Here is a 26968-nt window from a genome sequence, read left to right as displayed (position 1 = left end):
TCCTTACTAGTTTTTCTGAGATCCCTCCCTTCCTAAATCACTTGCACAGCACAGTGATTTGCACTATTTTTTTTTTTTTTTTTTTGAGACAGAGTCTCATTCTGTTGCCCAAGCTGGAGTGCAGTGGCATGATATCAGCTCACTGAAACCTCCACCTCCCGGGTTCAAGCAAGTCTCTGCCTCAGTCTCCTGAGTTGCTGGGATTACAGGTGCCTGCCACCACACCTGGCTAATTTTTGTATTTCTAGTAGAAACAAGGTTTCACCATCTTGGCCAAGCTGGTCTTCAACTCCTGACCTCGTGATCCACCCACCTCAGCCTCCCAAAGGGCTGGTATTACAGACATGAGTCACTGTGCCTGGCTGTGATTTGCACTATTGATGCAAGACAGGCAAGCCCCAAATTGGGGCTTAGCCCAGGAGGGTTCTTGGCTTTACCCAGGACAGAGTTCAAGGGCAAGCCGGGGGTATTAGACAGCAGCTTTTATTGAAGTGGCAGTGCACATCAGCAGCAGAGGGGCTGCTCCTTGCTGAGCAGGGCTACCCCATAGGCAGTGTACCCAGAATATCTACTTCTGTAGTCATATTTATACCGACTTTTAATTATATGAAAATTAAGGGGCAGTTTATGCAGGAATTTGTAGGACAAGGGTGGTAATTCTAGGTCACCAGGTTTTGCCATGGAAAAGGGCAGTAACTTTTAGGTGTTGCCATGGCAATGGTACACCAACGTGGCACACTGGTGGGCATATCTTGTGGAAAGCTGCTTCCACTCATTCCCTGTTTTAGCTAGTCCTCAATTTGGTCCAGTGTCTGAGTCCCACCTACAGAGTTGAGTCCCACCTCCTGAGTTGAGTATTGCCTCTTATCTCACTATGTCCACTTAGCTAAGCTAAAACCACGTAACCCGGAATTCTCTTCCCTATACGGTTCTGGATTAGGTTTGGCCACAGGAGAATTTAGCATTCAATGGGGAGGGCAAGAGTGAAGCAGCACCCAAAGGCAGGTGAGGAGCACGCAGCATTGCAGCTCACCTGTATTGTCATTGGTTCCCAGGCTTACCTGGCTGGTGAGGGGTGGTGACCAGGTCCACAGTGTTAGGAACAAACAGTTCCTCTTCAAAAGGTTTAACTCCCTTGTCCTTTGTTCTGTTCTATAAGTAATGTTTCTTGCCTGACCTGCCAAGCTTGGAACCGACCCACACTGCCCTGCTTTAACTCATTAGGTATGAACAGTTAACTTCATAGTTCTTTGTCCTATTCTAACCCTGTACCCAACATCTCTCCCTTAATTAGGAAAAATGTTAAATCTAGCCAATCGGGATCAGTTTAGATTGTGGGGTCTGACCCTAACCCACAGTGGAAGGACACAGAAACAGGAACTGTGTTAGGAAATGAGAACCCCTGCTTTCCTTTGTTTGGTGTGCTCTTGCCACTGCTCTGTATGCAAGAAGCATCTTTCTGCAGAAGTAAATTTGCCTTGCTGAGAAACTTTTCCTTTTTGAATGTCAGTTCTTTTGTTCAACACTTGACATTAAGATTTATTTCCAGCTACTCCAGCTCCTGCCAGCCCTCCTACATCATCCTCTTCCCTTTCAGTTTCTCCTCCTTCAGCATCTCTACTTCCTGGGCAAGGTGAGTGTCTAAAACCCATGATGACGGGCACCACCTTCCCCTACAAGAGACTCCACGTCATGAAAGTCGGAAGCATGCAGGTGGTTAAGAAACCAATGTGAGTTCCAGCTCATCACCATAGGATTCAGTTCTTCCTCCCCTCCTCTGTTCTACACCCATCTTTCCTTCCTCTCTGCCTGCCATGCTGACTTCAGGCCCAGCACCAGACACAGAAGCAATGACCACAAACAATTTAACCATCTCTCGTGATTGCGTTTGGTCACAATGCTGTAATAAATCCCTTATTCTCTATTATTCCTTGTAGATCTACTACTCTGATTGAGCCTTGCCTGATATACACAGGAAACCTCAGGCTCTGCTTCTAGGGAATATGACCTAAGACAATTGGGTTTTTGGTTTTTTTCTTTTGAGATATTATCTCACTCATCACCCAGGCTGAAGAACAGTGGTACAATCTCAGCTCACTGCAACCTCTATCCACCCCAGGGTTCAAACAATCCACCCACCTCAGCCTCCTAAGTAGCTGGGACTATGGTGCACACCACCATGCTGGGCTAATTTTTGTATTTTTTTGGTAGAGACATGGTTTCACTATGTTGGCCAGGCTGGTATTGAACTCCTGACTTCAAGTGATTCATCTACCTTGGCCTCCCAAAGTGCTGGAATTATAGGCATGAGCACCCAGCCACCTAAGACACATTGTTTAATAAATGATGGGCTTTGCGACTTACCAAGGCCGAGTGGTTATTCTGGGCAATGCTGGACCTCAGTCCATGTCTGCGTGTCTAAAGGCCACGTTCTGTTCCCTAGAGCGTGCAGCCACTGTATATACTGAGCCATGCCAAGGCAGTGGATTCAGAGGGACTTCTGGCTCACTGTCATCTAGTGCATATTGGTAGATTTCCTCCAGATGTATAAATATTATATTCAATGCTTAAATTTATTAAATTCAGCATGCCAGCCTGCATGCCAGCAACAAGAGGGAGTTACCATTGGTGAGAGTCAGGCAGCGGGGAATCTGAGGGCAGAAACTGACTAATTCTCAGCACAGGTGCTCTTGTCGAATATTGATAGCTGGTCTGAAGTCTAAATAGAGTATCTCTGGCTCTTCCCACACGAGCAGGTGTTTCTCACTCCCAGCGCCTGAAATGTATGTGCCTTCTAAAACTATAAAAATAGGCACCTCTCATATTTCTATATAGGAACACTTAGAAACAAACAATATTTGGAAAGCTGTATACATCTTTACATCTTTTTTTTTTTTTTTTTTTGACACAGAGTTTCACTCTTGTAGCCCAGGCTGGAATCCAGTGGCTTGATCTCAGCTCACTGCATCCTCCACCTCCTGGGTTCAAGCAGTTCTCCTGCCTCAGCCTCCCAAGTTGCTGAGATTACAGGCGCCTGCCACCACGCCCAGCTAATTTTTTTTTTTTTTTTTTTTTTTTTTAGTACAGATGGGGTTTCACCATGTTGGCCAGGCTGGTCTCAAACTCCTGACCTCAGGTGATTCACCTGCTTCAGCCTCTCAAAGTGCCAGGATTACAGACATGAGCCACTGGGCCTGGCATCTTTATATATCTTATATGAAGTTATTCCACTTTTACAAAAGTCTTGCTAAGTCTGCTGTATGACATAGGTATTTGTGTATCTATAAAGTTCTGGTGCTGATGCCCTTAAGTTTTTTCCTTTTTTTTTTTTTGAGACATTGTCTCACTCTGTTACCCAGGCTGGAGTGCAGTAGTGTGATCTTAGCTCACGGCAACCTCCACCTCCTGGGTTCAAGTGATTCTCCTGCCTCAGCCTCCTGTGTAGCTGGATGCCCTTAAAATTATCTGTTCCAGAGAAAAGTAGGCAGAGGCAGGCCAGCTGTGATCAAGCATTGCTTTGCTTGAGAGCTCTTCACTAAACAAATGTGTAAATATCCAAATTGCTTCTGTTCTTCAGTCCCTGAATGTTATGGATTACATTAAATCCCTAAATATCAAATTTTAAGTAGAATATTGGGAAAACCTCAAATAAAATTTAACCTTTCTAATTTTATAAATTATTATTACCAAATATTTTTTATCTATACAAATTTTTAATAATCCCTCTTGCACGTAAACTTTATTCTCAGTAGATCCAAAGAAGTTCTGTAGATAATGTTATTTTTAAATTGTTTTTATTCTAGGACTTCAAAAACACACATAATGTATTTCTTTTTAGGGCTGTATAACTTGAGACTGATAATCCATTGCTACAAAATATCACAAATCTTATTATTTATAAGCAGTATCTTGGTGGAATAACAAGTGATTAAAAGATTGTCTTTCCTAAGATTATGATTCACATTTGAGAGCTATAAAAAGGTACTAAAGCAAAAGAAAAAAAGAACATTGTTCTAAAGACGGAAGAAAAAGCATAAGTTAAAACTGATCGTCTAAAAAATACAGACAAAATTTTGTTTTCTTGAAATGGAGTTTTGCTCTTGTTGCCCAGTCTGGAGTGCAATGGCATGATCTCAGCTCACCTCAACCTCCACTTTCTGGGTTCAAGTGATTCTCCTGCCTCAGCCTCCCAAGTAGCTGCCATGCGCCACCACACCCAGCTAATTTTGTGTTTTCAGTAGAGACAGGGTTTCTCCATGCTGATCAGGCTGGTCTCGAACTTGAGACCTCAGTGATCTGCTTGCCTCAACCTCCCAAAGTGCTGGGATTACAGGTGTGAGCCATCGTGCCTGACCCAGACAAAACTTTTTTAAATTACTTGTTGATAAATAACAAATACAGTTGTCCCTTGTTATTCATGGAGAATTGGTTCCAGGACTTCCTGCCTCCCTGTATATTAATACCCAAATTCCTTGATGTTCAAGTGCCTTATATAAAATGCTGTAGTATTTGAATATAACCCATGCACATCCTCCCATACACTTTAAAGCATCTCTAGCTTGCTTATAATACACAATACAATGTAAATGTTCTGTAAATAGTTGTTAGACTGTATTGACTTTTGTTTGAACTTTTATTGATAATTTTTTCACATTTTATTCACTCTGAAATTATTTTATTCTTATATTGTTATTTTTTGTTGGTTTTTCTTTTCAGTATTTTCAAACCACTGTTGGACCCACAGAGGGCTAACTGTAAGTTTATATCTATCTAAACGGTTTATATCTAAATATATCTAGGAAGATATAGATAATCTGCATATATAAGTCTACGTAGATATAGATAGATCAATAAATATAAAATCAAGAAGCTTCTATGAAACAAAAAGTAGGGAGCTATAAAGGTGAAGGCAGAAATGCAGAACAAAAAGCCAAATTAAACAAAAAAAGAATTCAAGGAAATTTAAATTCTAATAAAATAGTTAAAATCCACATTGGAGATAATTTAAAGCAGAAAGGACATCAAAAAATTGTAAGTGAAATAAAGAACAAACTTTAGGCTGGGTGCGGTGGTTCATGCCTGTAATCCCAGCACTTTGGGAAGCTGAGGTGAGCAGATCCCTTGGGGTCAAGACCAGCCTGGCCAACACGGCAAAGCCCCATCTCTGCTAATAATACAGAATTAGATGGGCATAGTTGTGGGTGACTGTAATCCCAGCTACTCAGGAGGCAGAGGCATGAGAATTGCTTGAACCCGGGAAGGGGAGCTTGCAGTGAGCCGAGAACGCGCCGTGCACTCCAGCACTCACTCCAGCCTGAGCAACAAAGCGAGACCCTATCTCAAAAAAACAAAAACCTCTTCACTTTAAATTAAAAACTTTTAACCAGGGGTAAAAGTAAAATGTGCAGACACAAGCTGTCACAATTTATTTTGTCTACGTTCCTAGATACCAGTATTTGACATTAAATGTTGCCCACCACACACGTTTAAATCTAGAATTTACAAGGTTATATTTTCTAGTGCTGATAAAGTATTTATACAGTAGCTGGGAAGTTTTTTCATTCATTTTTATTTTAAAAGCAGTGTAAGTTCATGATTTAAAAAAAAAAAAAAGTCAAACAGAACAGAAAAGCATATACTGAAGTACAAAAGTCTGACCCTAAAACCCACTGCTTATTTCAATTCCCCAGAGGTAATTGCTGTGGTTAAAATCATCAGATCTTTATTCCAGGGTTTTTCTATGCAGTCACATGCAACTACCACTTACTGTTTTGTTTTTATAAAAATGGGGCCATACTATACATTACTGTTTTGTAACTGCTTTTTCCAGTATCTTTCCACATACAGGTTTTCACGGCTGTCTGATATTCTACCTATGAGAGATGCATGAAGAAATTTTAACTACTCTCCTATTCTTGGACATTTAGGAGAAATATCCAAGAAATAACAATAGTCCACACAATGATATAATGAATACACATCTTCACATACAACATCCCCACTAGAATGTAAGTTCTATGCCTGCTTTGCCCTCTAATAAACTTAGAGCAGCACATGACACACTGGGTGCCCAATAAACATTCACCAGATGACTATATGTATATACGTATCTATACATGTATTTAAAATTTCTTTGTAGATCGACCAATCGCCTTCCAAAAGGATTGTTTCACTGTATATTCCTATCTGTGGCTTTTAAATTTTGTTTTGTTTCGATCAGCTGGTGAGGTCATCTGATCAAACGGCCTTAACACAATGCAAATTCATCATCTTCCAGTTTTGGGGTAAGAAGTCCAAAAGGGGCCAGCAGAGCTGCAGTCCTCCTGGGAGCTCTCCGAGAGAATCCATTTCCTCGCCTGTTTCCCCTGGTAAGGGCTGCATTCCTTGGTGCAGTGCCCCTTCCACATCACTCTGACCTCGGCTTCCCGTCTCATCTCTGAATCGAACCCTCCTACCTGTCTCTCTCTCTCTCTTCTTTTTTTTTTTTGAGATAGAGTGTCACTCTGTCACCCAGGCAGGAGTACAGTGGTGTGATGTCAGCTCACTGCGACCTCGGCCTCCCTAATTCAAGTGATTCTTCTGCCTCAGCCTCCCGGGTATCTGGGATTATAAGCACATGCCACCACACCCGGCTAAATTTTTGTATTTTTAGTAGATACGGGGTATCACATGTTAGCCAGGATGGTCTCAATTTCCTGGCCTTGTGATCTGCCCTCCTCGGCCTCTCAAAGTGCTGGGATTACAGGCGTGAGCCACCATACCTGGCCCCCCTCTCTTTCTCTTATAAGCACATTTGTGCTACATTGAGCCCACCTGGAGAATCAATATAATGTCCTCATCTCCAGAACCTGAACATAATCACATCTGCAAATCCGCCTTTGCCACGTAAGATAACAGACCAGCTCCAGGGATTAGGATGTGAACCTCTTTGGGAAGCTGATATTCTGCCTACCACAGCTTGAGAATCAGGTTTGAATTTCAGCCTTGTCATTTCAATCTTCATTTCCTAAATATGTGTTGAGTACCTCCCTACCACATCCTGAAATCGATCTAAGAAATACTCTAGCTCCCGCGGCCTTGCCCAAGTTATATAACCTCCCTGTACCTCCATTTTTCTCAGCTGCAAAACTGAAGAGATTAATATCTGCCCCGCAGGAAACGCCGTATGTAAAATGTCTGCAGGCATCCCTTTTCACTTAAACAGCATTCAGGAATTAGATGCTATTTTCATCTTGACAAAATGTAAGGAAAATACCGGATTAAGCAGTAAAGAGGTAGAGAAACGGATCCGCTTTGAAACGGCTGCTGTGAATGTGAATTGGTATAGGCTCTCTAGAGGGCAGCGTGGCAAAATGCATGTAATAAAAAGCCTTACAAGTGTTTTTCTCTTTGTCCCAGTAATTATTCATTTCTACACGTGTATCTGAAGGCCATGGTTGAATTTACATACAAAGATATTTAGTGAGATATTATTTGTAATACCGGAGGGGAAAAAGCAGAAACAAACTAAACATCCTCTAATAAGCAATTAGATAAATAAATACACCCACATTGTGGAAATCTCATCAGCCATATAAAAGGAGTTTGTAAAATAATACAAAACATCATGTTCAGAGGTTTGCCAAATGTTAATGACAAAGTTGGGGGTTTAAGTCAGGGATATTAATTACGTCATACCGGTAAAAGGACTCTGTGTGATGAGAGAATGTGTGTACAAGACAGGAAAAGGACTAAATGAAATAGATTTCATGATATTAACAGTGGTTATTTCCACGTAATCAAGTGATTTTCATTCTACTTTTATTTTCTATTTTCTAATCATAAAGGTGGGAGGTTCTATAGAAAACCATTCCTCTACTAGTTCAATGATCAGGCATTTCTAGGTACAGAGCAAACACTGCGGAGGTGTCCCTCTAGTGGAAGGAGAGATTTTTTGAAATAGTTTATTGTACCTAAGTCTTTTGGAGGCAAACAGGGATCTGAAGTTAGTAAATGATTCTGCTTATTCCACAGGCACTGCACTCCAGCCTGGGCAACATATCAACACTCTGCCTCGAAAAAAAAAAAACTAAAAGAGGGATGGGGACCAATTGCAAAAGGAAGGTCCACAAACCACCCTAGGAAACAGGTGGTACTAACTATAGGCGCATTTGGAATATTGGCCATTAACTTTTTCAACTGTCCACGTCAGGGCATTAAGCTCCTTAGGCTAACTTTCTCTCTCCTTCCTTTTTGTCAGCTCGCGTTCGTTCTAGGTCTGGGGTACCAGGTGATGTGGAACCTCAAAAGAGACGTGGATGGAGCGTGATCTCTGCACGTTACACTGATAGGGGCCGCAAGCCTCTCCAGGTGACTCTACGAACCTTCGGCTCTACTCGTCTTCTCTTCGGCTGAGTTCGGCCGAAGCTTGCCTTCTCAGGCTCGGCTGTCTTCGGCTTTCTGAGAGCAAGCTCGTCCTGGCCTCGGCTCCTCTTCGGCTGCATTCGCCCCACGATCGTCTCAGTCTCGGCTCTCCACGGCTGCGTTCGACTATATTTCGTTGTCTCGGACTCGGCTGTCTTCGGTTAAGTTCGGCCAACTCTCGTCTCGGACTCGGCTACGCCCCGGAAGAGCCTCCATGGAGCCGGTACTGCCGGCTCGACCGACGGCCATGGCGCCGCTGCTGGAGTACGAACGGCAGCTGGTGCTGGAACTGCTCGACACTGACGGGCTGGTAGTGTGCGCCCGCGGGCTCGGCGCGGACCGGCTCCTCTACCACTTTCTCCGGCTGCACTGCCACCCAGCCTGCCTGGTGCTGGTGCTCAACACGCAGTCGGCCGAGGAGGTGCGGCCACGCTGGCGCGGGAGCGAGGGGACCCCGAGAATGCTGGGGGGCATCCTGAGCGGATGCGAGGCCTCTGACAGGGATGGAGAGGCTCTGAAGGGGATTCAGGTCCCCGACACTACGCGATGACACAGAGAAGGATGGGAGGGGTCCCCAGGGGGATGCAGGTCCCTCACACTGCGGAGACACAGACGTATGGGAGGGGTCGCGAGGAGTGTACCGGTCGCGCACACTGTGCGGGGACACAGAAGAATAGGAGGAGCCCCGAGAAGGCTGCACGTCCCCCTGGCAGGAACTCAAGAACGCTGAGAGGAATGCAAGGCGGGTGAGGGATGCAAGTGCCTGATAGCGTGCTGGGACTCTGGGAGGGCTGGGAGGGGTCCCGAGAAGGATGCAAGTCTTTGACCAGAGTTCAAGAATGCCAAGAGAAATGGGAGGGGTCCCTGATAACTTGCAGGCGCAGTCAGACTGATGGAAGGGGAAGATGCCCCCACGGTGGTCTCAGTCTCGGCTATGTTCGGCTAGCTAGAGGAGGAGGCAAGTCCCTGACAACGCTAAGAGGGATGGGAAGGGTCCCCAGAAGGATACAGGTCCCTGATAGGAGTGCAAGGGCACTGAAGGGTGGAGGGGCTCTGAGCAGTAGAAGACGATCGGAGGTCCCTGAAGGTTAAGGGGAGATGTCGAAAGCAGGATCTGGATAGGATAACGGGAGAGTCCTTAGGTTGGCTATCAAGGGAGTTTCTGGGGGCAGAAGGGTGGTTCCTGAAAGGGAGCAGTGGCGGGAATCGAAGAGTCTCTGAGGGTGATGGGAAGACACGAAAGGAGATGATGAGACTGGAAAGAAACCAACAGGGAAGAGGAGGGGCCAGGAAATAGGGCATTCACCAAGGCTGTGTTAAAAAGGCCATAGGGTCAGAAAGGGATCGGAGCTGGAAGCTGAGGATGTTGGCAAAGGTTAACTGCAATATTGGAGCATGGAAAACACTCAGGAAGGTGAAATGGGGCTACACCTGGGGCTGGCGGTTGTTGAGAGGGGACACAGCTTGGACTGACTAGTCTGATGATCCCCTAGATAGATCAGATTGCCAGGAGAAAAATGTCAGCTGAGAAGAGTGACCACAATCTCTCTGAGGGCAGGGACCCTGTTTGATTCATCTAGGTATCCCCAGTGTTTGGTGTAGGGCCTAAGGCAACACACCATGCCTTGTAAAGGTGGTTTTGAACTGAAGATGTAAATAAACCAAGCCAAGGAACCCACTGACATGAAGTCCCTCTAGGATGGATCAGGACGGAACTAATAGTCTAAAACATTGTCTGGGAAAGGATTCTCTTGTTATCTTCTCGTACAGTGCACTTGGCTACAAATCTGGCTTTGGTGGGAGGTATTTTCTAGGTAGTAGAAATCTTTTAATCCAGGCTTCTAAAAGTTTGAGGTTTTGTGTGTGTGTGCATATGTTATTGTAGTTGAGTGGTGAGAATGACAGAAGTACAATTATTCCTTAGTGTAAACCCCAAAACAAGAAAACCTCATTAAGTGTAGACTGGTTGGTCGAAGTTACTATAAAGAAGTAACAGGGCTGGGTGCTGTGGCTCACGCCTTTAATCCCAGCACTTTGGGAGGTCGAGGCAGGTGGATCACGAGGTCAGGAGATCAAGACCGTTCTGGCTAACACAGTGAAACTCCATCTCTACTAAAAATACAAAAAAATTAGCTGGGCGTGGTGGCATGTGCCTGTAGTCCCAGCTACTTGGGAATTGATTGAACACGGAAAGCGGAGGTTGCAGTGAGCCAAGATCATGCCATTGCACTCCAGCCGAGGCAACAGAGCAAGACTCCATCTCAAAAAAAAAAAAAAAAAAAAAAAAAAGAAGTAAGTTAGTTTGTATATTTGTTATTAAGTTCATTATCTCAGAGAAAGACAGTACATAATTTTAAATATCTACAACCTATTAAAAACTGCCCTATATTAAATAGCTTACTAATCAAGTTTGATTTGATTTAGGAGTATTTTATCAATCAGCTGAAGATAGAAGGAGTTGAACACCTCCCTCGCCGTGTAACAAATGAAATTACAAGCACCAGTCGCTATGAAGTTTACACACAAGGTGGTGTTATATTTGCAACAAGTAGGATACTTGTGGTTGACTTCTTGACGGATAGAATACCTTCAGACTTAATTACTGGTAAGAATTGAAATCTTATTCTTTGTATGTAAATTTGTACCTTTTTTTAAAGTACAATTTCCATTTTATTTCTCTCCAGAAGATAGTCTTGTCTTCAGTCTTGAAGGACTCTGCTCCTTATATGGGCTTTGGTGGGGGTTGTGGGGCAGCACCCCCAGGTCTACATTGGGGTGGGGGTGTTCGGTCCTTGAAGGGCTTCACGAGATTGATTCATGACTACTTTACTGTGAATTGCACAGCTCACACAGTAATGTAGCCTCACATACAGCTTGGGAAGCACATAGGCATTGAAGATGCTCGCTTCAGAAACGTCCCTTACTGCCGCAACCTCCAGTGTGTTTCGAATGACGAATTTCTTAATGACCTTGTCCTTGGGCGTGAATTGGGCACAGTTTGTGCAGTGAATAGGCTGCAGGTGGCTGTGGCCTTTTTGGCACAACTGTCATTCCTTCTTTTCTTTGTCATCTTGGAGGGATGGACTGGAGAGAGTCAATTTGTATATTTTTATTTTTGTCCCCTCTGCTAAATGCTCTACTAGAACCTTCTAGTGGGCACCACTGGATCCTTTTGCCCAACATTGCATTTCCAACTTTTAGCATGATACCTGACATAGTAGATGCTCGATAAATACCTGTGACCTGAATAAGTAACTAAATGTAAGATGGACTTTTCCTTATTTTCTAAGCTCTTATTCAGTAAATACTTGTAATTCATTAGCATTTCCTTTTAGAACTTAATCAGATTTTAGATGTTCATAATCTTTGTATATATCGTAAAATATTTATTTTCCTCTTTAAGATTTTTTTGGCATTATTTGAAATTAAATCAAGTAGTTGCTTGCTTATTTAGAGGAAAAATGATTGTAGCTAGAATTAAATAGAAAAGAGATTCATTTTCATTATCCTTTCAAAAATGTTTTCTGATGTCCCCAAAGCTAATGCAGGGGTGGTGCCTCTGTACCCTCCTATTACACTGTATTTCTCCCCAGTCATAGTGCTCACGACACTACATTATATTTGTGTGTTTGTCTCACTCACAAGATAAGCATAAGCACAAGGAAGAACCTGTTCATCCCAGGCTAAATTAACTGGTACATGGTAGGTACTCAAGACATATTTGTTGGATGAATGATGAATGGATACAGCACTGTGATCTTTAGTGAACTTTGGAGGCAGAGAGACTATGAAATTCATAATCTTACTTCCCACCCTATCTGTCATATTGCCCTGACCCTAGATGACCCTCCAGAAATATCTGATGAATCGATGTATGAATGAATGCTTCGTATAATTCACAGTAAAAGGATTGAAGAAGATTGGTTACTCTTTTATAACATTTGTAATTGTTAGAAACAGTATCATCGGCTCACCTGATTTTGAATTGCTAACATCCTGCTTATAAAACAAGCTCCTCAATTGTCATTAACCCTAGTTTTCTCATTTCTTAGGAAAACAGTGCCTCCTAAAGTTATAAGGATTAAGTGAAATAAAATAATTGCTTAGTACAGTGTCTGGTGCACAGCAAACTCTTAGTTATTGGTACCAAATAAAGTTAGCTTTTTATAACCAGAAATCTTGATACATCATAAAGTCTTTTACTGTTTGATGCTTTCTTATAAGCTTGGTTTTACTGTATTTTTTAAATTTTTATTTTAATTGTGTTGTATTTGAAACGACCACTAGGTGCCAGTAATGTTCTGTGACTTTCAGTTACAGTGCACCCTAATTAAGCAGAGAGTAGAGGAACCTGAATCTATGCAGTGTTGAAGTCTAGCTTCTCGGGAGCTCCTAATTTAAAATGCCAGATTCCCTCCTCCTTTCTAATAAGAGCCGAGCCAATAATGAAGCTCGAGCTGTTACTGATGCTTGGCTGAGTGGAATGTAAATGAATGCCAAAAATGAACCCCTTCAAATTCTTTCCTCCCCTGGGATCATCACCCAGGACTGACCAAAGGGCAGTCCATGAAGTACAGGTGGAAAGGCTGAATCCTCCAGCCCTAACTTCTTCACCTGTCACCGCCCATTATTACCCCCACAGCCTACTCTGGGAGTCTCTGCTAACCAGAACTCCTAACATGTGCGAGAACTGTGTAAATATCATATCTGGTGAGATTAGACTTTGAAAAGAACAGGATAGGAGGACGCTTTCATTGCCAAAACTGATTCCGACATCTCCAGACAGACCTAAGAACACACTTTCTGCAAAATATATGTGTGTTTTTCAGTTCCATGTTCCATTTGTGTACCCAGTGCTGTGCCCCCACTTTATATTCATTCAATAAATATTTAGCTCACTAAGGGTCCCTTGTTTGGCGGGAAGGATTCTGAAGGTAGGTGAATGGGACAGTATGGTGAACTCATGAGTTAAGTTAGACTGCTTCTGGATTTGAGTTATCGTCATCTTACACCAGCTGTGTATCCTTAGACAAGTTTCTTAATTCTTTCTCCCTTTTTTTTTTTTTTTGAGACTGAGTCTTGCTCTGTCGCCAGGCTAGAGTGCAGTGGTGCAATCTCAGCTCACTGCAAACTCCAGCTCCACGGCTCAAGCCATTCTTCTGCCTCAGTCTCCTGAGTAGCTGGGAGGAGAGATGTGCACCACCATGCCCAGCTGATTTTTGTATTTTTAGTAGAGGTGGGGTTTTGCCATGTTGGCCAGGATGGTCTTGGTCTTTTGACCTCATAATCTGCCTGCTTCGGCCTCCCAAGTACTGTGATTACAGGCATGAGCCATGGCGCCTGGCTAGTTTCTTAATTTCTCTGTGCCTCAGCTTATCACCTGTACGTTGACGGTAAAGATAGTACCTTACTCCTGGGATTGTCAGGGTGAAATGAAATGCTATATGTAAAATACTTGGTGTTACAGCACATAGTAAGCATTCTGTGATCTCTGCCTGTTGGTGTTATAATGTTCCTGTTCTCAGGCAGTTTAGTGGAAGAGACAGATAAGTAAAGAAGTGTAATTATAGTACGGTATGAGGTACAAAATGTCACAGGAACAAAAAAAAATAAAAGGAGGCTTTTGTGGGACTAAAACTCCTCCCATAAACCTAACCTGCTTATATCATTTTTATTTTTAATTTTTTGATAAAGTGGGGGGGGCCTTTAACCCAGTTAGGTGTTAAATTGAGTTTCTCCTTTTTTTTTAATTATTATTATATTTTAAGTTCTGGGGTACCTGTGCAGATCATGCAGGATTGTTGCATAGGTATACACATGCCGTGGTGGTTTGCTGCGTCCATCCCCCCGTCATCTACATGAGGTGTTTCTCCTAATGTTATCCTTCTTCAGTCCCCCGACTCCCTGCTATCCCTCTCCTAGCTCTCCCCTTCCCCCAACAGGCCCCAGTGTGTGATGTTTCCCTCCCTGTGTCCATGTGTTCTCATTGTTCAACACCCGCCTATGAGTGAGAACATGCAGTGTTTGGTTTCCTGTTCTTGTGTCAGTTTGCTGTGAATAATGGTTTCCAGCTTCATCCACGTACCTGCAAAGGACATGAACTCATCCTTTTTTATGGCTGCATAGTATTCCATGGTGTATCTTTCTCCTTTTCTTTAGAAGTTCATTTTTATTATTCTTGACTTCATGTAATATTTCAATGCAGGCTAACAAAATATGGCCTCTTAGAGTCCTTGGGAAAACCCACCAACTAGGTACAGTGCATTTTTTGAGTCGTAAATTAGTTATGTACATGTACTGGAGCATTATTGAAAATGCTTTGTCTATAAATTCCTAAATAACACTATTAATTTTTACCGTATTTGAAAAATAATTTGCTGAGCTAGAGTAAAATTCAGTTCCATCCATCTCTACCTAAAATTTAAACATTAAAATAGTAAAATATGAATTTAGTTTATTGAACTATTAGAAGGGTCATAAATCACTGATAGTATCATTTTCCAGACCCATCCAAATCTGAGTACTGGATCAAAAGCATACACGTACATTTTCCTTAGTATATGTCAGGTAACCAGCTTGATTTAGGTCTAAAAGACTGAGACTCATCATGGAGTAATTGAAGTTTTGATCTAGAAATGATGTCTATATGCCTTTATGTCATCTTATGTTTCTCCCTAACTTACTACTCATCACACTGCATCAGATGACACGATATATACGAAAGAGCTGGGTCAGCAGTCTCATTTCATAAATAAGGAAATATGTATAATTGTTCTTATTTTTTAGATTCTGAGTTGTTATAATCACACACACCCCAAAAACATGTATTAAGTATGTCGATTAAAGGTTATTGTTTTAGATGTACTAATTTACCTCTGAATTGACTATATTCTGATTCTGAAAATTGAATTCATCTAATACCTGATGTAGATGTTGCCCAGACTTCTAAAATACGGCTATTTTGTGTAGTCCACATCTGATTCTCATATATTAAAAAAAAATCGTGTCTTACTTTGCTTTCAGAAATTCTTCCTCTAACATGCCAGAAACACCCCACCCCAGGACCTGTGCCCTTATTGTCCCCTCAGCCTTGCAGGCTGGAACTCAGATGGTCACAGGGTTAGGGTTAGGGGGTCACAGGGCTCGTCTTTATCAGATATCACCTTTACTCAGATATCACCTTGGCGAGGCCATCCCTCATACATCCTCCCTCTCCTTCTCTGATTCATTTTTTCTCCTCAGCACTTGTAACATACGAAGTATTTTACTCATTTATATTGTTTGTCATCAATTCCTTGAGGACAGGGATTTATGTCTGTTCTGTTCGTGGCTGTATCCCCAGTCTAGAATGGTGCTTGTTCATTTCATGTTAAGTACTTAAGAAAAATGTGATGAATGAATAGAAATGAGCATAAAAAGTACTTACCTGTTCTGTAATTTAAATTGTCTTTCTCCCTCTTAGGCATCTTGGTGTACAGAGCCCACAGAATAATCGAATCTTGCCAAGAAGCATTCATCTTGCGCCTCTTTCGCCAGAAAAACAAACGTGGTTTTATTAAAGCTTTCACGGACAATGCTGTTGCCTTTGATACTGGTTTTTGTCATGTGGAAAGAGTGATGAGAAATCTTTTTGTGAGGAAGCTGTATCTGTGGCCACGGTAAAGAACATTATGTGACAATCATTATTTGTCACGTAATGATGACATTATTTGTCGTCTTTTTTGTGAGAGCTACTGTAACTTAGTTGCACTTTGATGTAATATAATATAAAATTCATTGCAATTTTATTTGATAGGACCTAGTCAGGTTTATAACAAACACATCTAGATATAAATATGTATTTACCAAGTTTGTGATTTTTTTTTTTTCAGTAGAGAGCAATTCGATAGTTACTTTTCTGCTGGTCCATCAAATCCATCCAAGACAGCCACTTTTTATTCTTTCTTATACTTTTAGTGAAACTCCCAGGAATCTAGAGACCCACATATACAACAGCTTTAGGCGTACTGCAGATTTATTGGCTAAGAGTACCACTTCTGCTTTGAAAATTACTCATTAGGGAAATAAAGCACAAAGATTTTGAAGAAGTTATGTTAATTTCTAGGAAAAACATTTTGCAACCTATGCTACCATGTATTTTGGTTATTCTACATGTTATTTTAAGAGTAGTTACAGGCCGGGCGCAGTGGCTCACACCTGTAATCCCAACACTTTGGGAGGCCGAGGCAGGCAGATCACCTAAGGTCAGGAGTTTGAGACAGGCCTGGTCAACATGGTGAAACCCCATCTCTACTTAAAAATACAAAAATTAGCTGGGTGTGGTGGCACACACCTATAGTCCCAGCTACTCAGGAGGCTGAGGCAGGAGAATCACCTGAACCCAGGAGGCAGAAGTTGCAGTGAGCTGAGATCGCACCGCTGCACTCCAGCCTGGGTGACGAGAGCAAAACTTTGTCTCCAAAAAAAAAAAAAAAAAGAGTAGTTGTAGTATTTTTTCTGTTCTTGATCATACCTTGTTTTAGGAGTCAACAAATTCTTTATGTAAATGGCCAGGTAGTAAATATTTTGGGCTTTGTAGGCCATATAGTCACAATTACTTGATTCTGTTATTCCTGAAGCAGACTGCTTGCACAATGGGTGTGACTGCATTCGAATGAGACTTTAAAAGCAGGTAGAGGATTTGGCCCAGACTGTAGTTTGCTGACTGTTGCCTTTTTTGAGTAATACAGTGCTTTCATTCATTGATGTTCAAAATTTTTGAAAGCATTGTTTAGCTTTTCATTTATTTGTTGTTTTGCTTTTTGTGTTTGTAGCATTTGTAAAAACTGTTAACTGTTAAGGGTATTAAACCAAGACAAGAAATACATAGCTGCGGAAACTCTTGAAAATTGTTGAAACATATTTGTCTCTTTAGGTTCCACGTAGCAGTAAACTCATTTTTAGAGCAGCACAAACCTGAAGTTGTAGAAATTCATGTTTCTATGACACCTGCCATGCTTGCTATACAGACTGCTATTCTGGACATTTTAAATGCGTGTCTAAAGGAACTAAAATGCCATAACCCGTCTCTTGAAGTGGAAGACTTATCTTTAGAAAATGCTATTGGAAAACCTTTTGACAAGGTACTCTTTTTCCTTTTAAGCACAGTTTATTATGTTGTAATTTTAAAGAATGCAAGTTATTTTAATAATTTGCAATGTTGTTAATAGGAGTTTGCTGTTATTTTAGAATTAAATTGGAGGTCATTTAAAACATAGCTTCTTTGGTTTACTGAAAAGTAATAATTTATAGTAAAATATGTGGATTGGCATATAAGCATCACTCTGACTGTTGCAGTTATATAGTAAGTGATTATCTCAAGTATAATCAAGAAGAAAATAAATAACTTTTTTTACTTTGAAATGACAACATTTGGATATCTACAGGTAGAAGAGTTTTACATAAGAGTACTTCATAATTGTATATGAATTTATTATCTCTTATGGAATAGAAAATAATTTGGATGAATTTTCATTACTCAGGAGTATGAAACTTGCTCTGTCTTAAAATTACATTCTGAATTGAGGAAATGGTAAGACTTCAGTTCCAGGACTTTTTATTCTAATTTTTATAGATTAATATTGCAGATATATAAATGTCTACTTTTTCATTACAGATTAATCTTATTACAGATACATAAATGTCTAGTATGGAATTGGAGACCCAGAAAATGCTGACTTTTTAGAAATTCTTGGCAGCTTTTTTGTCATATTCTGATAGAAAGTTCCTGTCTTTTAAACTCTGAATCAGTTTCTGTGTCACTGAAAATAATTCATGGTGGTTATAAAAAGGAAAAATTTAACTTCTTATGTCTCTGGTTCTTCAGAAAACTCAGTTTACTCTGAAATTTTGAGACATAAAACTAATTTTATATATTCTGTTCCTCTATGCTTTAAGTTTTTTATAATTTAGCCCATGGTGTTTTTTTTAAATCTCTCACAATCTTTTAATAGTATGTATATATCCCTAGAAAAATAAACTGTAGCCTAGTGTATTTCTGTTGAAAATTTATTTATTATCCGCCTGGTTAGTAACAGTCATTGCATTGTTTTAGATATTCTTTTAGTAACCATATCTGAATATAGCTATAGTGTGTGTCTTGTTAAAGTTTTTAATGTTTCATAGATGATTTTACAAAACAGGCATGTAGTTATACAGCCCAGTTTGTTCAGGACAGTCCCAGTATCTACCTGTTGTCCTAGAGTGATTATTAAACAGTGTTATCATTTCCTTTCCACAGGTGTCCTAGTTTAGACAGTAAACTATACAGTCATTCAGATACTCCTCCTACTCATTATTAAATTTGTTAGATAAGATTCCATGCAATGGTACTGCTTTTATATCAGGCTACAAATATCTGATTAAAAAATCAGATATAATTCTGTACTTAAAGTTACAGAATCAGTCTGTGAAGGAAACATACCTGTACATAGCTGTGGATGTGTAGGTACCTACAGAGTGTGTACATCAGGTGTTCCCAAACTACGGCCCGTGGGCCGCATGCGGCCCCCTGAGGCCATTTATCCGCCCCCCCGCCGCACTTCAGGAAGGGGCACCTCTTTCATTGGTGGTCAGTGAGAGGAGCACATTATGTGGCGGCCCTCCAATGGTCTGAGGGACAGTCAACTGGCCCCCTGTGTAAAAAGTTTGGGGATGCCTGGTGTACATAAAGCTGTTCTTTGTTTTAGACCACTTTTTGGAGTCTTAAAAAATAATCAAACTTAGTCCATTGTTATTTAACAAATATTTTCCACTTTAGAAAAAACAAATTAAGGGACGTTGTTATTTAATTTGGTAATTGTTATTTCATTTGTACGTGAGCATCAAATTAAATTTTTCATTTTTTGGTTATACCCTATTTTAGAGGTCAAAAAACTTGATACTCATGTACAAATGAAAGACCAATGCACCTCAATTTGTTAGTAAACCATCATGCTTGGTTTATGCCCTCTGCTTGGTCTGTTTGGATCCCATATCTTTATCCATCCAGGATAGTCAGAGTCAAACTTGGCAGGAATTGAACATTTCTGAGCTACATGCTTAGACTCTGTTCATACAAACAGATAATTGATTATCTGATGTTTATCAGGTGTTTTCTCTCCAGAGAGTAATCTATGTTTGGATAATGATAGATTGACTCTATCTGATCATAGAGATTCTAGCAGTAAGACAGTCTTCTATATTTGAAATTTTAAACATTATTATTAGAATTTTATTAATTGAAATGTTCTAGCCACTTCCTTGAATAATGTTTGGGTTTTTTATTGCAGTAAAAGATATATGACATAAAATTTACCGTTTTAGACATTTTTAGATACATAGGAAATAATCCTTTTGAAAGTACAATTTGTATTAAGAATAACTATACTGAACATATTTTAGCAATGCAAAATTTTATTCTAATTTTAGACAATTCGCCATTATCTGGATCCTTTGTGGCACCAGCTTGGAGCCAAGACTAAATCCTTAGTTCAGGATTTGAAGATATTACGAACTTTGCTGCAGTATCTCTCTCAGTATGATTGTGTCACATTTCTTAATCTTCTGGAATCTCTGAGAGCAACGGAAAAAGCTTTTGGTCAGAATTCAGGTGGGAGATTAAAATACTAATAATACTCTAAGAGCTGATTTGAATGAAGTGTTAGGTTTTAGGGGAAATCAGGTGTGAAAAGTGCTATATTCAACTATATATTATACTGAGATTTCAAATTATGTTTTATGTTCATAGCACAAGGATGTAGGTTTTATTGATAGCTAATGTTTCCGCCTACTTAACTTCTGTTCTGTATAATAATAAATATTCATATCTGTTCTGGGCAATTTTATTTCTAGAAAAGACTGTGTGTAGTACAGGCAGTCCTCAACTTAGAAATAGGTTGTGTTCTGGAAGTTTAGTTGTTAAGAGCTTAAAATTCATTTTCCTCAAAGCAAAAGCAAGGGAGTATGGGGTTTCATCAGCTAGAATGTCAAAGACTGAAGAACAGAAGAGATTTGTAGGGAAATAGACGTATACAGCTGGCCACCATCTTGTTTTCTTACCACTGTTGTGGCCTCTGTCAGTGTTTGACTGGACCAGTGGTTTTCAGAGTGTGGTTCATGGACCCCTGGAGTCAAGATTTAATAGAGTTAATAATTTGTATGCCCCTTTAGGGACATTCCTAAGTGATGAACTGCAGAAGCATGACGGTAAAGAATGCATTGGCTACCAGTACACTTTCCTGGCACTGCGTTGGTTCACACTAAGGCACCGGCAATATTACCCAGCATTGCTTTCACACCATCACCGGAAATGTCAACACGGTGAAAAAAGTCAAATAACATCATAGTATTATCACGAGAAAAGTTTTGACATTACAGACCCCCTGAAAACATCTTGGGGACCCCCAGGAGTTCATGGACTACACATAGAAAACCACCACTGCTCTAGCCGAACAGTGACAGAGATCACAGTAGTGGGAGGAGGTGTGACTGGTAGGAAAACAGGATGACAGCCGGTTATATATGTGGGTCATGTGACCGTCAGAGACTATTTTAACCATAAATTGAAGGCACTTTTTTTGTTTTTTACTTTTCATATTAGGTTGGCTGTTTCTTGACTCCAGCACCTCGATGTTTGTAAATGCTCGAGCAAGGGTTTATCATCTTCCAGATGCCAAAATCAGTAAGAAAGGCAAAATTTCTGAAAAAATGGAAATTAAAGAAGGGCAAGGTATCTTGTAAAATCTTTAAATGTGTTTTTTTTTATTTAAGTATTTTGTGTGGAAATGCTTATCAATTTAAAGTCACCTTTGGCCATGTGAAAAGTGTGTTCCTTTATGGTAAATGTATGTATGTTTGTTATATGTAACGTGTAAGGTATGCCAAAAGTATACAGCATGGAAAGTTTTGGAATCTATTGCCCAGGGGTTCCAAATAGCAAATGCCAAATATCGATCAAAAGCATGCTACATAAAGAACTATATGTTGATTTTTTTTAAAACTTCTAAGTAATTATTATTTTTGAGTCAGAACGAGGTTGGGGCGTGGTTGCATACACCTATTATCCCAGCACTTTGGGAGGCCAAGGTAGGAGGATTGCTTGAGCCCAGTTCAAGTCCAGCCTGGGCAACAAAGCAAGACTCCATCTCTACAAAAACTTTTTAGAGGCTGGGCACAGTGGATCACGCCTGCAATCCCAGCACTTTGGGAGGCTGAAGTGGGTGGATCACATGAGGTCAGGAGTTCCAGACTAGCATGACCAACGTGGTGAAACCCCGTCTCTACTAAAAATACAAAAAATTGGCCGGGTGTGGTGGCGGGTGCCTGTAATCTCAGCTACCCAGGAGGCTGAGGCAGGAGAAGCGCTTGAATCCAGGGGGCAGAAGTTGCAGTGAGCTGAGATCACACCACTGCACTCCAGCCTGGGCAATAGAGTGACTCTTTGTCTCAAAAAAAAAAAAAAAATTTTTTTTTTTAAATGAGCCCAGTGAGGTGATGTGCACTTAACATCCTAGCTACTTGAGGGGCTAAGGTGGAGGATCCCTTGAGCCCAAGAGTTCAAGGTTGCACCAAGATATGATCACACCACTGCACTCCAGCCTAGGTGACAGACTAAGACTATGTCTCAAAAATAAAGTCAGGGTGGAATATTTTTAATATATTTTTAAATTGTTAAGTATCATAAATATACTAGAACCAGGCACATAATGGGTTTTACTCTAGCATCTATCTAGTAGTATCATAAATATCACTAGTTTTTTTTAAGGCATGGGATAGGGTTTATGCCTGCTTTCTGCCTAGTTTAAAGGTCTGTTTTAAAACTTAATTGAAGCCAAGCGCAGTGGTTCATGCCTGTAATTTCAGCACTTTGGGAGGCTGAGGCGGGTGGATCACATGAGGTCAGAAGTTCCAGACCAGCATGACCAACGTGGTGAAACCCCGTCTCTACTAAAAATAGAAAATTAGGCAGGAGTGGGGCACATCCCTATAATCCCGGCGACTTGGGAGGCTGAGGCAGGAGAATCGCTTGAACCCAGGAGGTGGAGGTTGCAGTGAGCCAAGATCGTGCCATTGCCTCCAGCCTAGGCAGCAAGAGTGAAACTTAGCCTCAAAAAATAAACAATTGTTTTTAAAGAAAACTTAATCTATTGTTGATGTGTTACTGCTTGGATGCTTATAGAAACAAAAATTTTAATTGTTGTCTATTTTTATCTGTGTTCAGGGTTATGAAGGTCATGGGGATTTTAGAAATAATAAATACTGTCATTTTTTGCTGATGCCTTTATTTTGTATAGCTGCTTATATATAGTGTCACAGAAACTACTAACACAGAATGGTCTCTCATGAGTGACATGCATATAACCTTCTACAAAGGCATTTTGAAACCCATATTAATGGTTTCAAGTATCTTTCATTTTCACCTTAAGTAGATCTTTTACTGGAAAGCAGATTCCATCTAACAGTATAAAGAAAGCTTAAAGAAATGGGCGTATGGACTGATGCTCATGTTATCTGTTGTTTTAAAGCCTTTGGAAGACTTTATGGGTAAATATTAGCACATAGAATGAGATATTTTTATTTCTCTACAGAAACAAAAAAGGAACTGGTCCTAGAAAGCAACCCAAAGTGGGAGGCACTGACTGAAGTATTGAAGGAAATTGAGGCAGAAAATCAGGAGAGTGAAGCCCTTGGTGGCCCAGGTAGGAAAAAAGGAGATGAAAACATTTGCTTTCAAAATCTATCAAATGAGTCCTGATTTAATTAGCTCTTTAACAGTAACTTGCTATTTTATCTATAAAATGTAGACAAATAAATGGCAAGTGAACACTGAGAACCTAGTGGCAACCTCATTTCTGTTCATTTGATGTAATTTTCTCCAGGTTGAATCACTGTATATTCATGAAAGCTGGTTTTTTCACTCGTTGGGTTCTTAGGACTTCTATTTAAAGATTGAGTTAATCTCTACACGTATTCGCCAAGCTTTAAATCTGGAATCCCCAAGGAATAAACTAATGGGTCTCCTGTTTTATATCCTCAGCCAAGTATCTTTCCAAAGAAGCCTCAACTCTTCTATCACTTTAGGATGTAATGAGCTGATACAAACTGAAGACATTGTCTAAACTGGCAAAGGAGACTAAGACAATTCACAAAAGAAAAATCCATTTGGAATTAATTTAGGCACATAAAAGATCACCTGGAAAAGAATATATTAATTTAAAAGAACTTCTTTAAAGCCACCATTATACCACAGTAGTTCTTTCAAAAGATTAAATAGTCTGGCTTCAACTTTACTCAAAAGATTTAAGTCATCTTTTCAGAGAGGAGAAAGCATTTGATCAATACCTAAGACCCTTTTTAAATAGATTGTAGATTGTGGATCTTTAATACCACAGGGTAAGATGTCTACCCTTCAGGTGAAGGAATATGGGGGCACAGGGAAACTGGGAGGACACGCGAGGTAATAGTAACATAATGTTGTTTTCTGTTTTCAGGTCAAGTACTAATTTGTGCAAGTGATGACCGAACGTGTTCCCAGCTGAGAGACTATCTCACTCTTGGAGTGGAGGCCTTCTTATTGAGGCTCTACAGGAAAACTTTTGAGAAAGATAGCAAAGCCGAAGAAGTCTGGATGAAATTAAGGAAGGAAGACAGTTCAAAGAGAATTATGAAATCTCACAAAAGACCCAAAGACCCCCAAAACAAAGAACGGGCTTCTACCAAAGAAAGGACGCTCAAAAAGAAAAAACGAAAGTTGACCTTAACTCAAATGGTAGGAAAATCTGAAGAACTGGAAGAGGAAGGAGATGTCCAGGAAGGATGTCGTCAAGAAATAAGCAGTAGCCCAGAAACCTGCCTGGCAGAAATTAAGCATGAAGAATTTGATGTAAATTTGTCATCAGATGCTGTGTATGGAATCCTGAAAGAACCCCTCACTATCATCCATCCGCTTCTGGGTTGTAGCGACCCCTATGCTCTGACAAGGGTACTCCATGAAGTGGAGCCAAGATACGTGGTTCTTTATGATGCAGAGTTAACCTTTGTTCGTCAGCTTGAAATTTACAGGGCAAGCAGGCCCGGGAAACCTCTGAGGCAAGTTATAAAGAATCAGAGCTTGCAATTGCACTGTTCTTTAGGATTTAACCCAGAAACTATAGTAGTTGCATGTTAGTTTTCTTATCTTTAATATTCGTTATGATGCTGGTTATATTTATGAAACCTTACTTTGCTTCCTGATGAATCTGGGAAGTTGGATAGGAAGGATGCCAAGTGTTACAGCAGAACTGCAAACCAAGGGGACTGCTCGTGTTCTCACTATGTGCTGCTGTGCATTGTGTTCTTTATTCCTTAGGCATTGGTTTGAAGTTTATGGGGTGCTGTATCTGAAAAAGTCTAGGAAATGCATAATATTCTAATTTCTACCAAAAGTTAATGTAACTGTGACTTGGCTAAGTAATTTTAATCTTCTAAAATGTCTTTCTTATAAATTTTAAGAAACGACTCGAAATTACATCCACATAAAACTAAAGTGTTGGGGGAATTACCGTACCAGGTTTTCTTGAGTTTCAAGAAATACCAGATGAAACATCTACAGAAATATCAGATGAGAAAGTGGTGCCTCCCAAAGAAGATAGTGTTCTGGCTTTCCAATTATCTGAGGGGAAATAAACAGCAAAATTAATATCCTGAACTCAGTCTGAACCAAAAACAGAGCCAAAAGAAACCTACCCCTAGCATTTTAACTAACACAGCCTTTCAGAGTAGAGATGAATGGAGGAGCTGGATCAGAAATAATGCAGGATGAAGAGATTAGATGAGGCTGGTAAAATAATTATAGGCTGGTAAATTCTTCGTACTTTGCTGTTGATCAACTTTGTAGATAGCTTATGTACACCAAGCTTCTTTCTTGCCTGAGAACAGAATAGTGTGATATTTGGGAACAAAATGTCAGAATCAGAAGGGACCTGAGAGTTCAACCACTCATTCTATCAATGGGAAACTGAGGCCCAGAAATGGTGACTGACTTGTTCTTGGCCACATGGCACATCTGTGGGAGAGCTGAGCCTCTTGACTCATTACCCAAAGATCTTTTCTCTGTTTACACTTCAAAGAATTATCATCTAGGAAGATAACAGCTAAAAAATAACCATGGCTCAAAAAGGAAAATAGCTTTGATTGAAGATGAAGCAAACGGTGAAGGTTTGATTGAAGGTGAAGGCACTTAATTCAGCTCTCTTAGCAACATGCAAGATGGTAAAACAGGCCTTTCTTTTTTTACTTTTTTAAATTTGAGACTGAGTCTTGCCCTGATGCCCAGACTGGAGTGCAGTGGTGCAATCAGGGCCCACTGTAGCCTCAGCACCTCCCCCTTTCCCGGACTCAAGTGATCCTCCCACATCAGCCCCAAGTGGCTGGGACTATAGGCATGTGCCACCATACTCAACTAATTTTTTTTTTTTTTTTTTTTTTTTTTTTTTGTAGAGATGGGGTCTCACTGTATTACCCAGGCTGATCTGAGCTCAAGTGATCCTCCCACCTCAGCCTCCCAAAGTGCTAGGATTAGAGGTTCGAGCCACTGTGCCCAGCCTAAAAAGCAGGCCTTTTCTAAGAGAAAATAGATCCAGTTATTCTTTGTGATGCCTGATATAATCCCTATGTCTTCTGTGCCCATGTATTTATATAAAATGTATGATGGCTTTGTTCTGTTAAGACATGAATAAAAAACACTTTCGTAAGCTGGTTTTCATAACTACTATCCAACTTTTTAAATGATTGTTTGGCAGAGGTGCAAAGAAAGAACTGGAGAAGCTGCTAAGATTTGTGGGGTTTTTTAAATTTGTTTATAGTAATGAGGAAAGAATTATTCTATCCCTCTGGTTATATTTCAGTGTTTACCTAAACTCTTTTCTTCCTTTTGATAAAAGAAAAAAAAAAGCCCCGTGTGGTAACAAAACCTTTAACAGGTGGGGTTTAGGCAGCTTAATCTGAGCTAGTAAAATAAATGAAACCTTTGATTCTTAGTCAAATATTTATTATTTGAACACTTTAGATTGCTGATTTCAAATGTTCTGCTGTTCCTTTCAGGGATTAAAAAGGCTGTTTTTCCAACCTAAAAGTTCTGTCTTAACACACAGGGTTTACTTTCTTATATACGGAGGTTCAACTGAGGAACAACGCTATCTGACTGCTTTGCGGAAAGAAAAGGAAGCTTTTGAAAAACTCATAAGGTAATACACAGAAAATCAGTATGAAAGCCAAAACTAGACTGGAAACCTTTTGGGGTTTGGCGGCTTCTCTGGACAGGGGAATGTCGGGTAGCCCTGCTCAGGAAGGATGGGGCGGGGAAGAAGTTGGAGAGGATCACAGTGAGATAAATGAGCAGTCTCATTTGTCCTCCAGTGTGGACCTCAGCACATGCTTCCTTTTTCTCTTCCCCCTTCCTCCTTCATCTCCAGTTGCTTTTCAGTGGTTTGTTTAATAGAATATTAGAAATGTAACAAAGACAACTGTTTCTCTGTTTACAAAGCATTATGAAAAAACACCAGAAATA

The 26968-nt window shown here is 40.4% G+C and overlaps 1 protein-coding gene across 1 annotated transcript in view; it reads left to right on the top strand.

Moving 5' to 3' along the window:
• The first annotated feature begins 8609 nt into the window (after window positions 1-8609).
• The window catches only part of ERCC4 (ERCC excision repair 4, endonuclease catalytic subunit), a 34407-nt gene continuing 16048 nt past the window's right edge, over window positions 8610-26968 (top strand). The window contains exons 1-9 of the mRNA XM_003928746.4: window positions 8610-8824; window positions 10828-11008; window positions 15866-16061; window positions 17318-17525; window positions 19852-20032; window positions 21023-21151; window positions 23010-23120; window positions 23913-24510; window positions 26553-26645. Coding sequence (XP_003928795.1) covers window positions 8618-8824; window positions 10828-11008; window positions 15866-16061; window positions 17318-17525; window positions 19852-20032; window positions 21023-21151; window positions 23010-23120; window positions 23913-24510; window positions 26553-26645 — 1904 coding nt within the window. The 5' untranslated portion in view covers window positions 8610-8617. The remainder of the gene's footprint in view (window positions 8825-10827; window positions 11009-15865; window positions 16062-17317; window positions 17526-19851; window positions 20033-21022; window positions 21152-23009; window positions 23121-23912; window positions 24511-26552; window positions 26646-26968) is intronic.

The sequence above is a fragment of the Saimiri boliviensis genome, chromosome 12 (assembly GCF_048565385.1).
Source record: "Saimiri boliviensis isolate mSaiBol1 chromosome 12, mSaiBol1.pri, whole genome shotgun sequence".
Classification (NCBI taxonomy): Eukaryota; Metazoa; Chordata; class Mammalia; order Primates; family Cebidae; genus Saimiri; species Saimiri boliviensis.
This window is presented reverse-complemented; position numbering and strand designations above follow the sequence as displayed.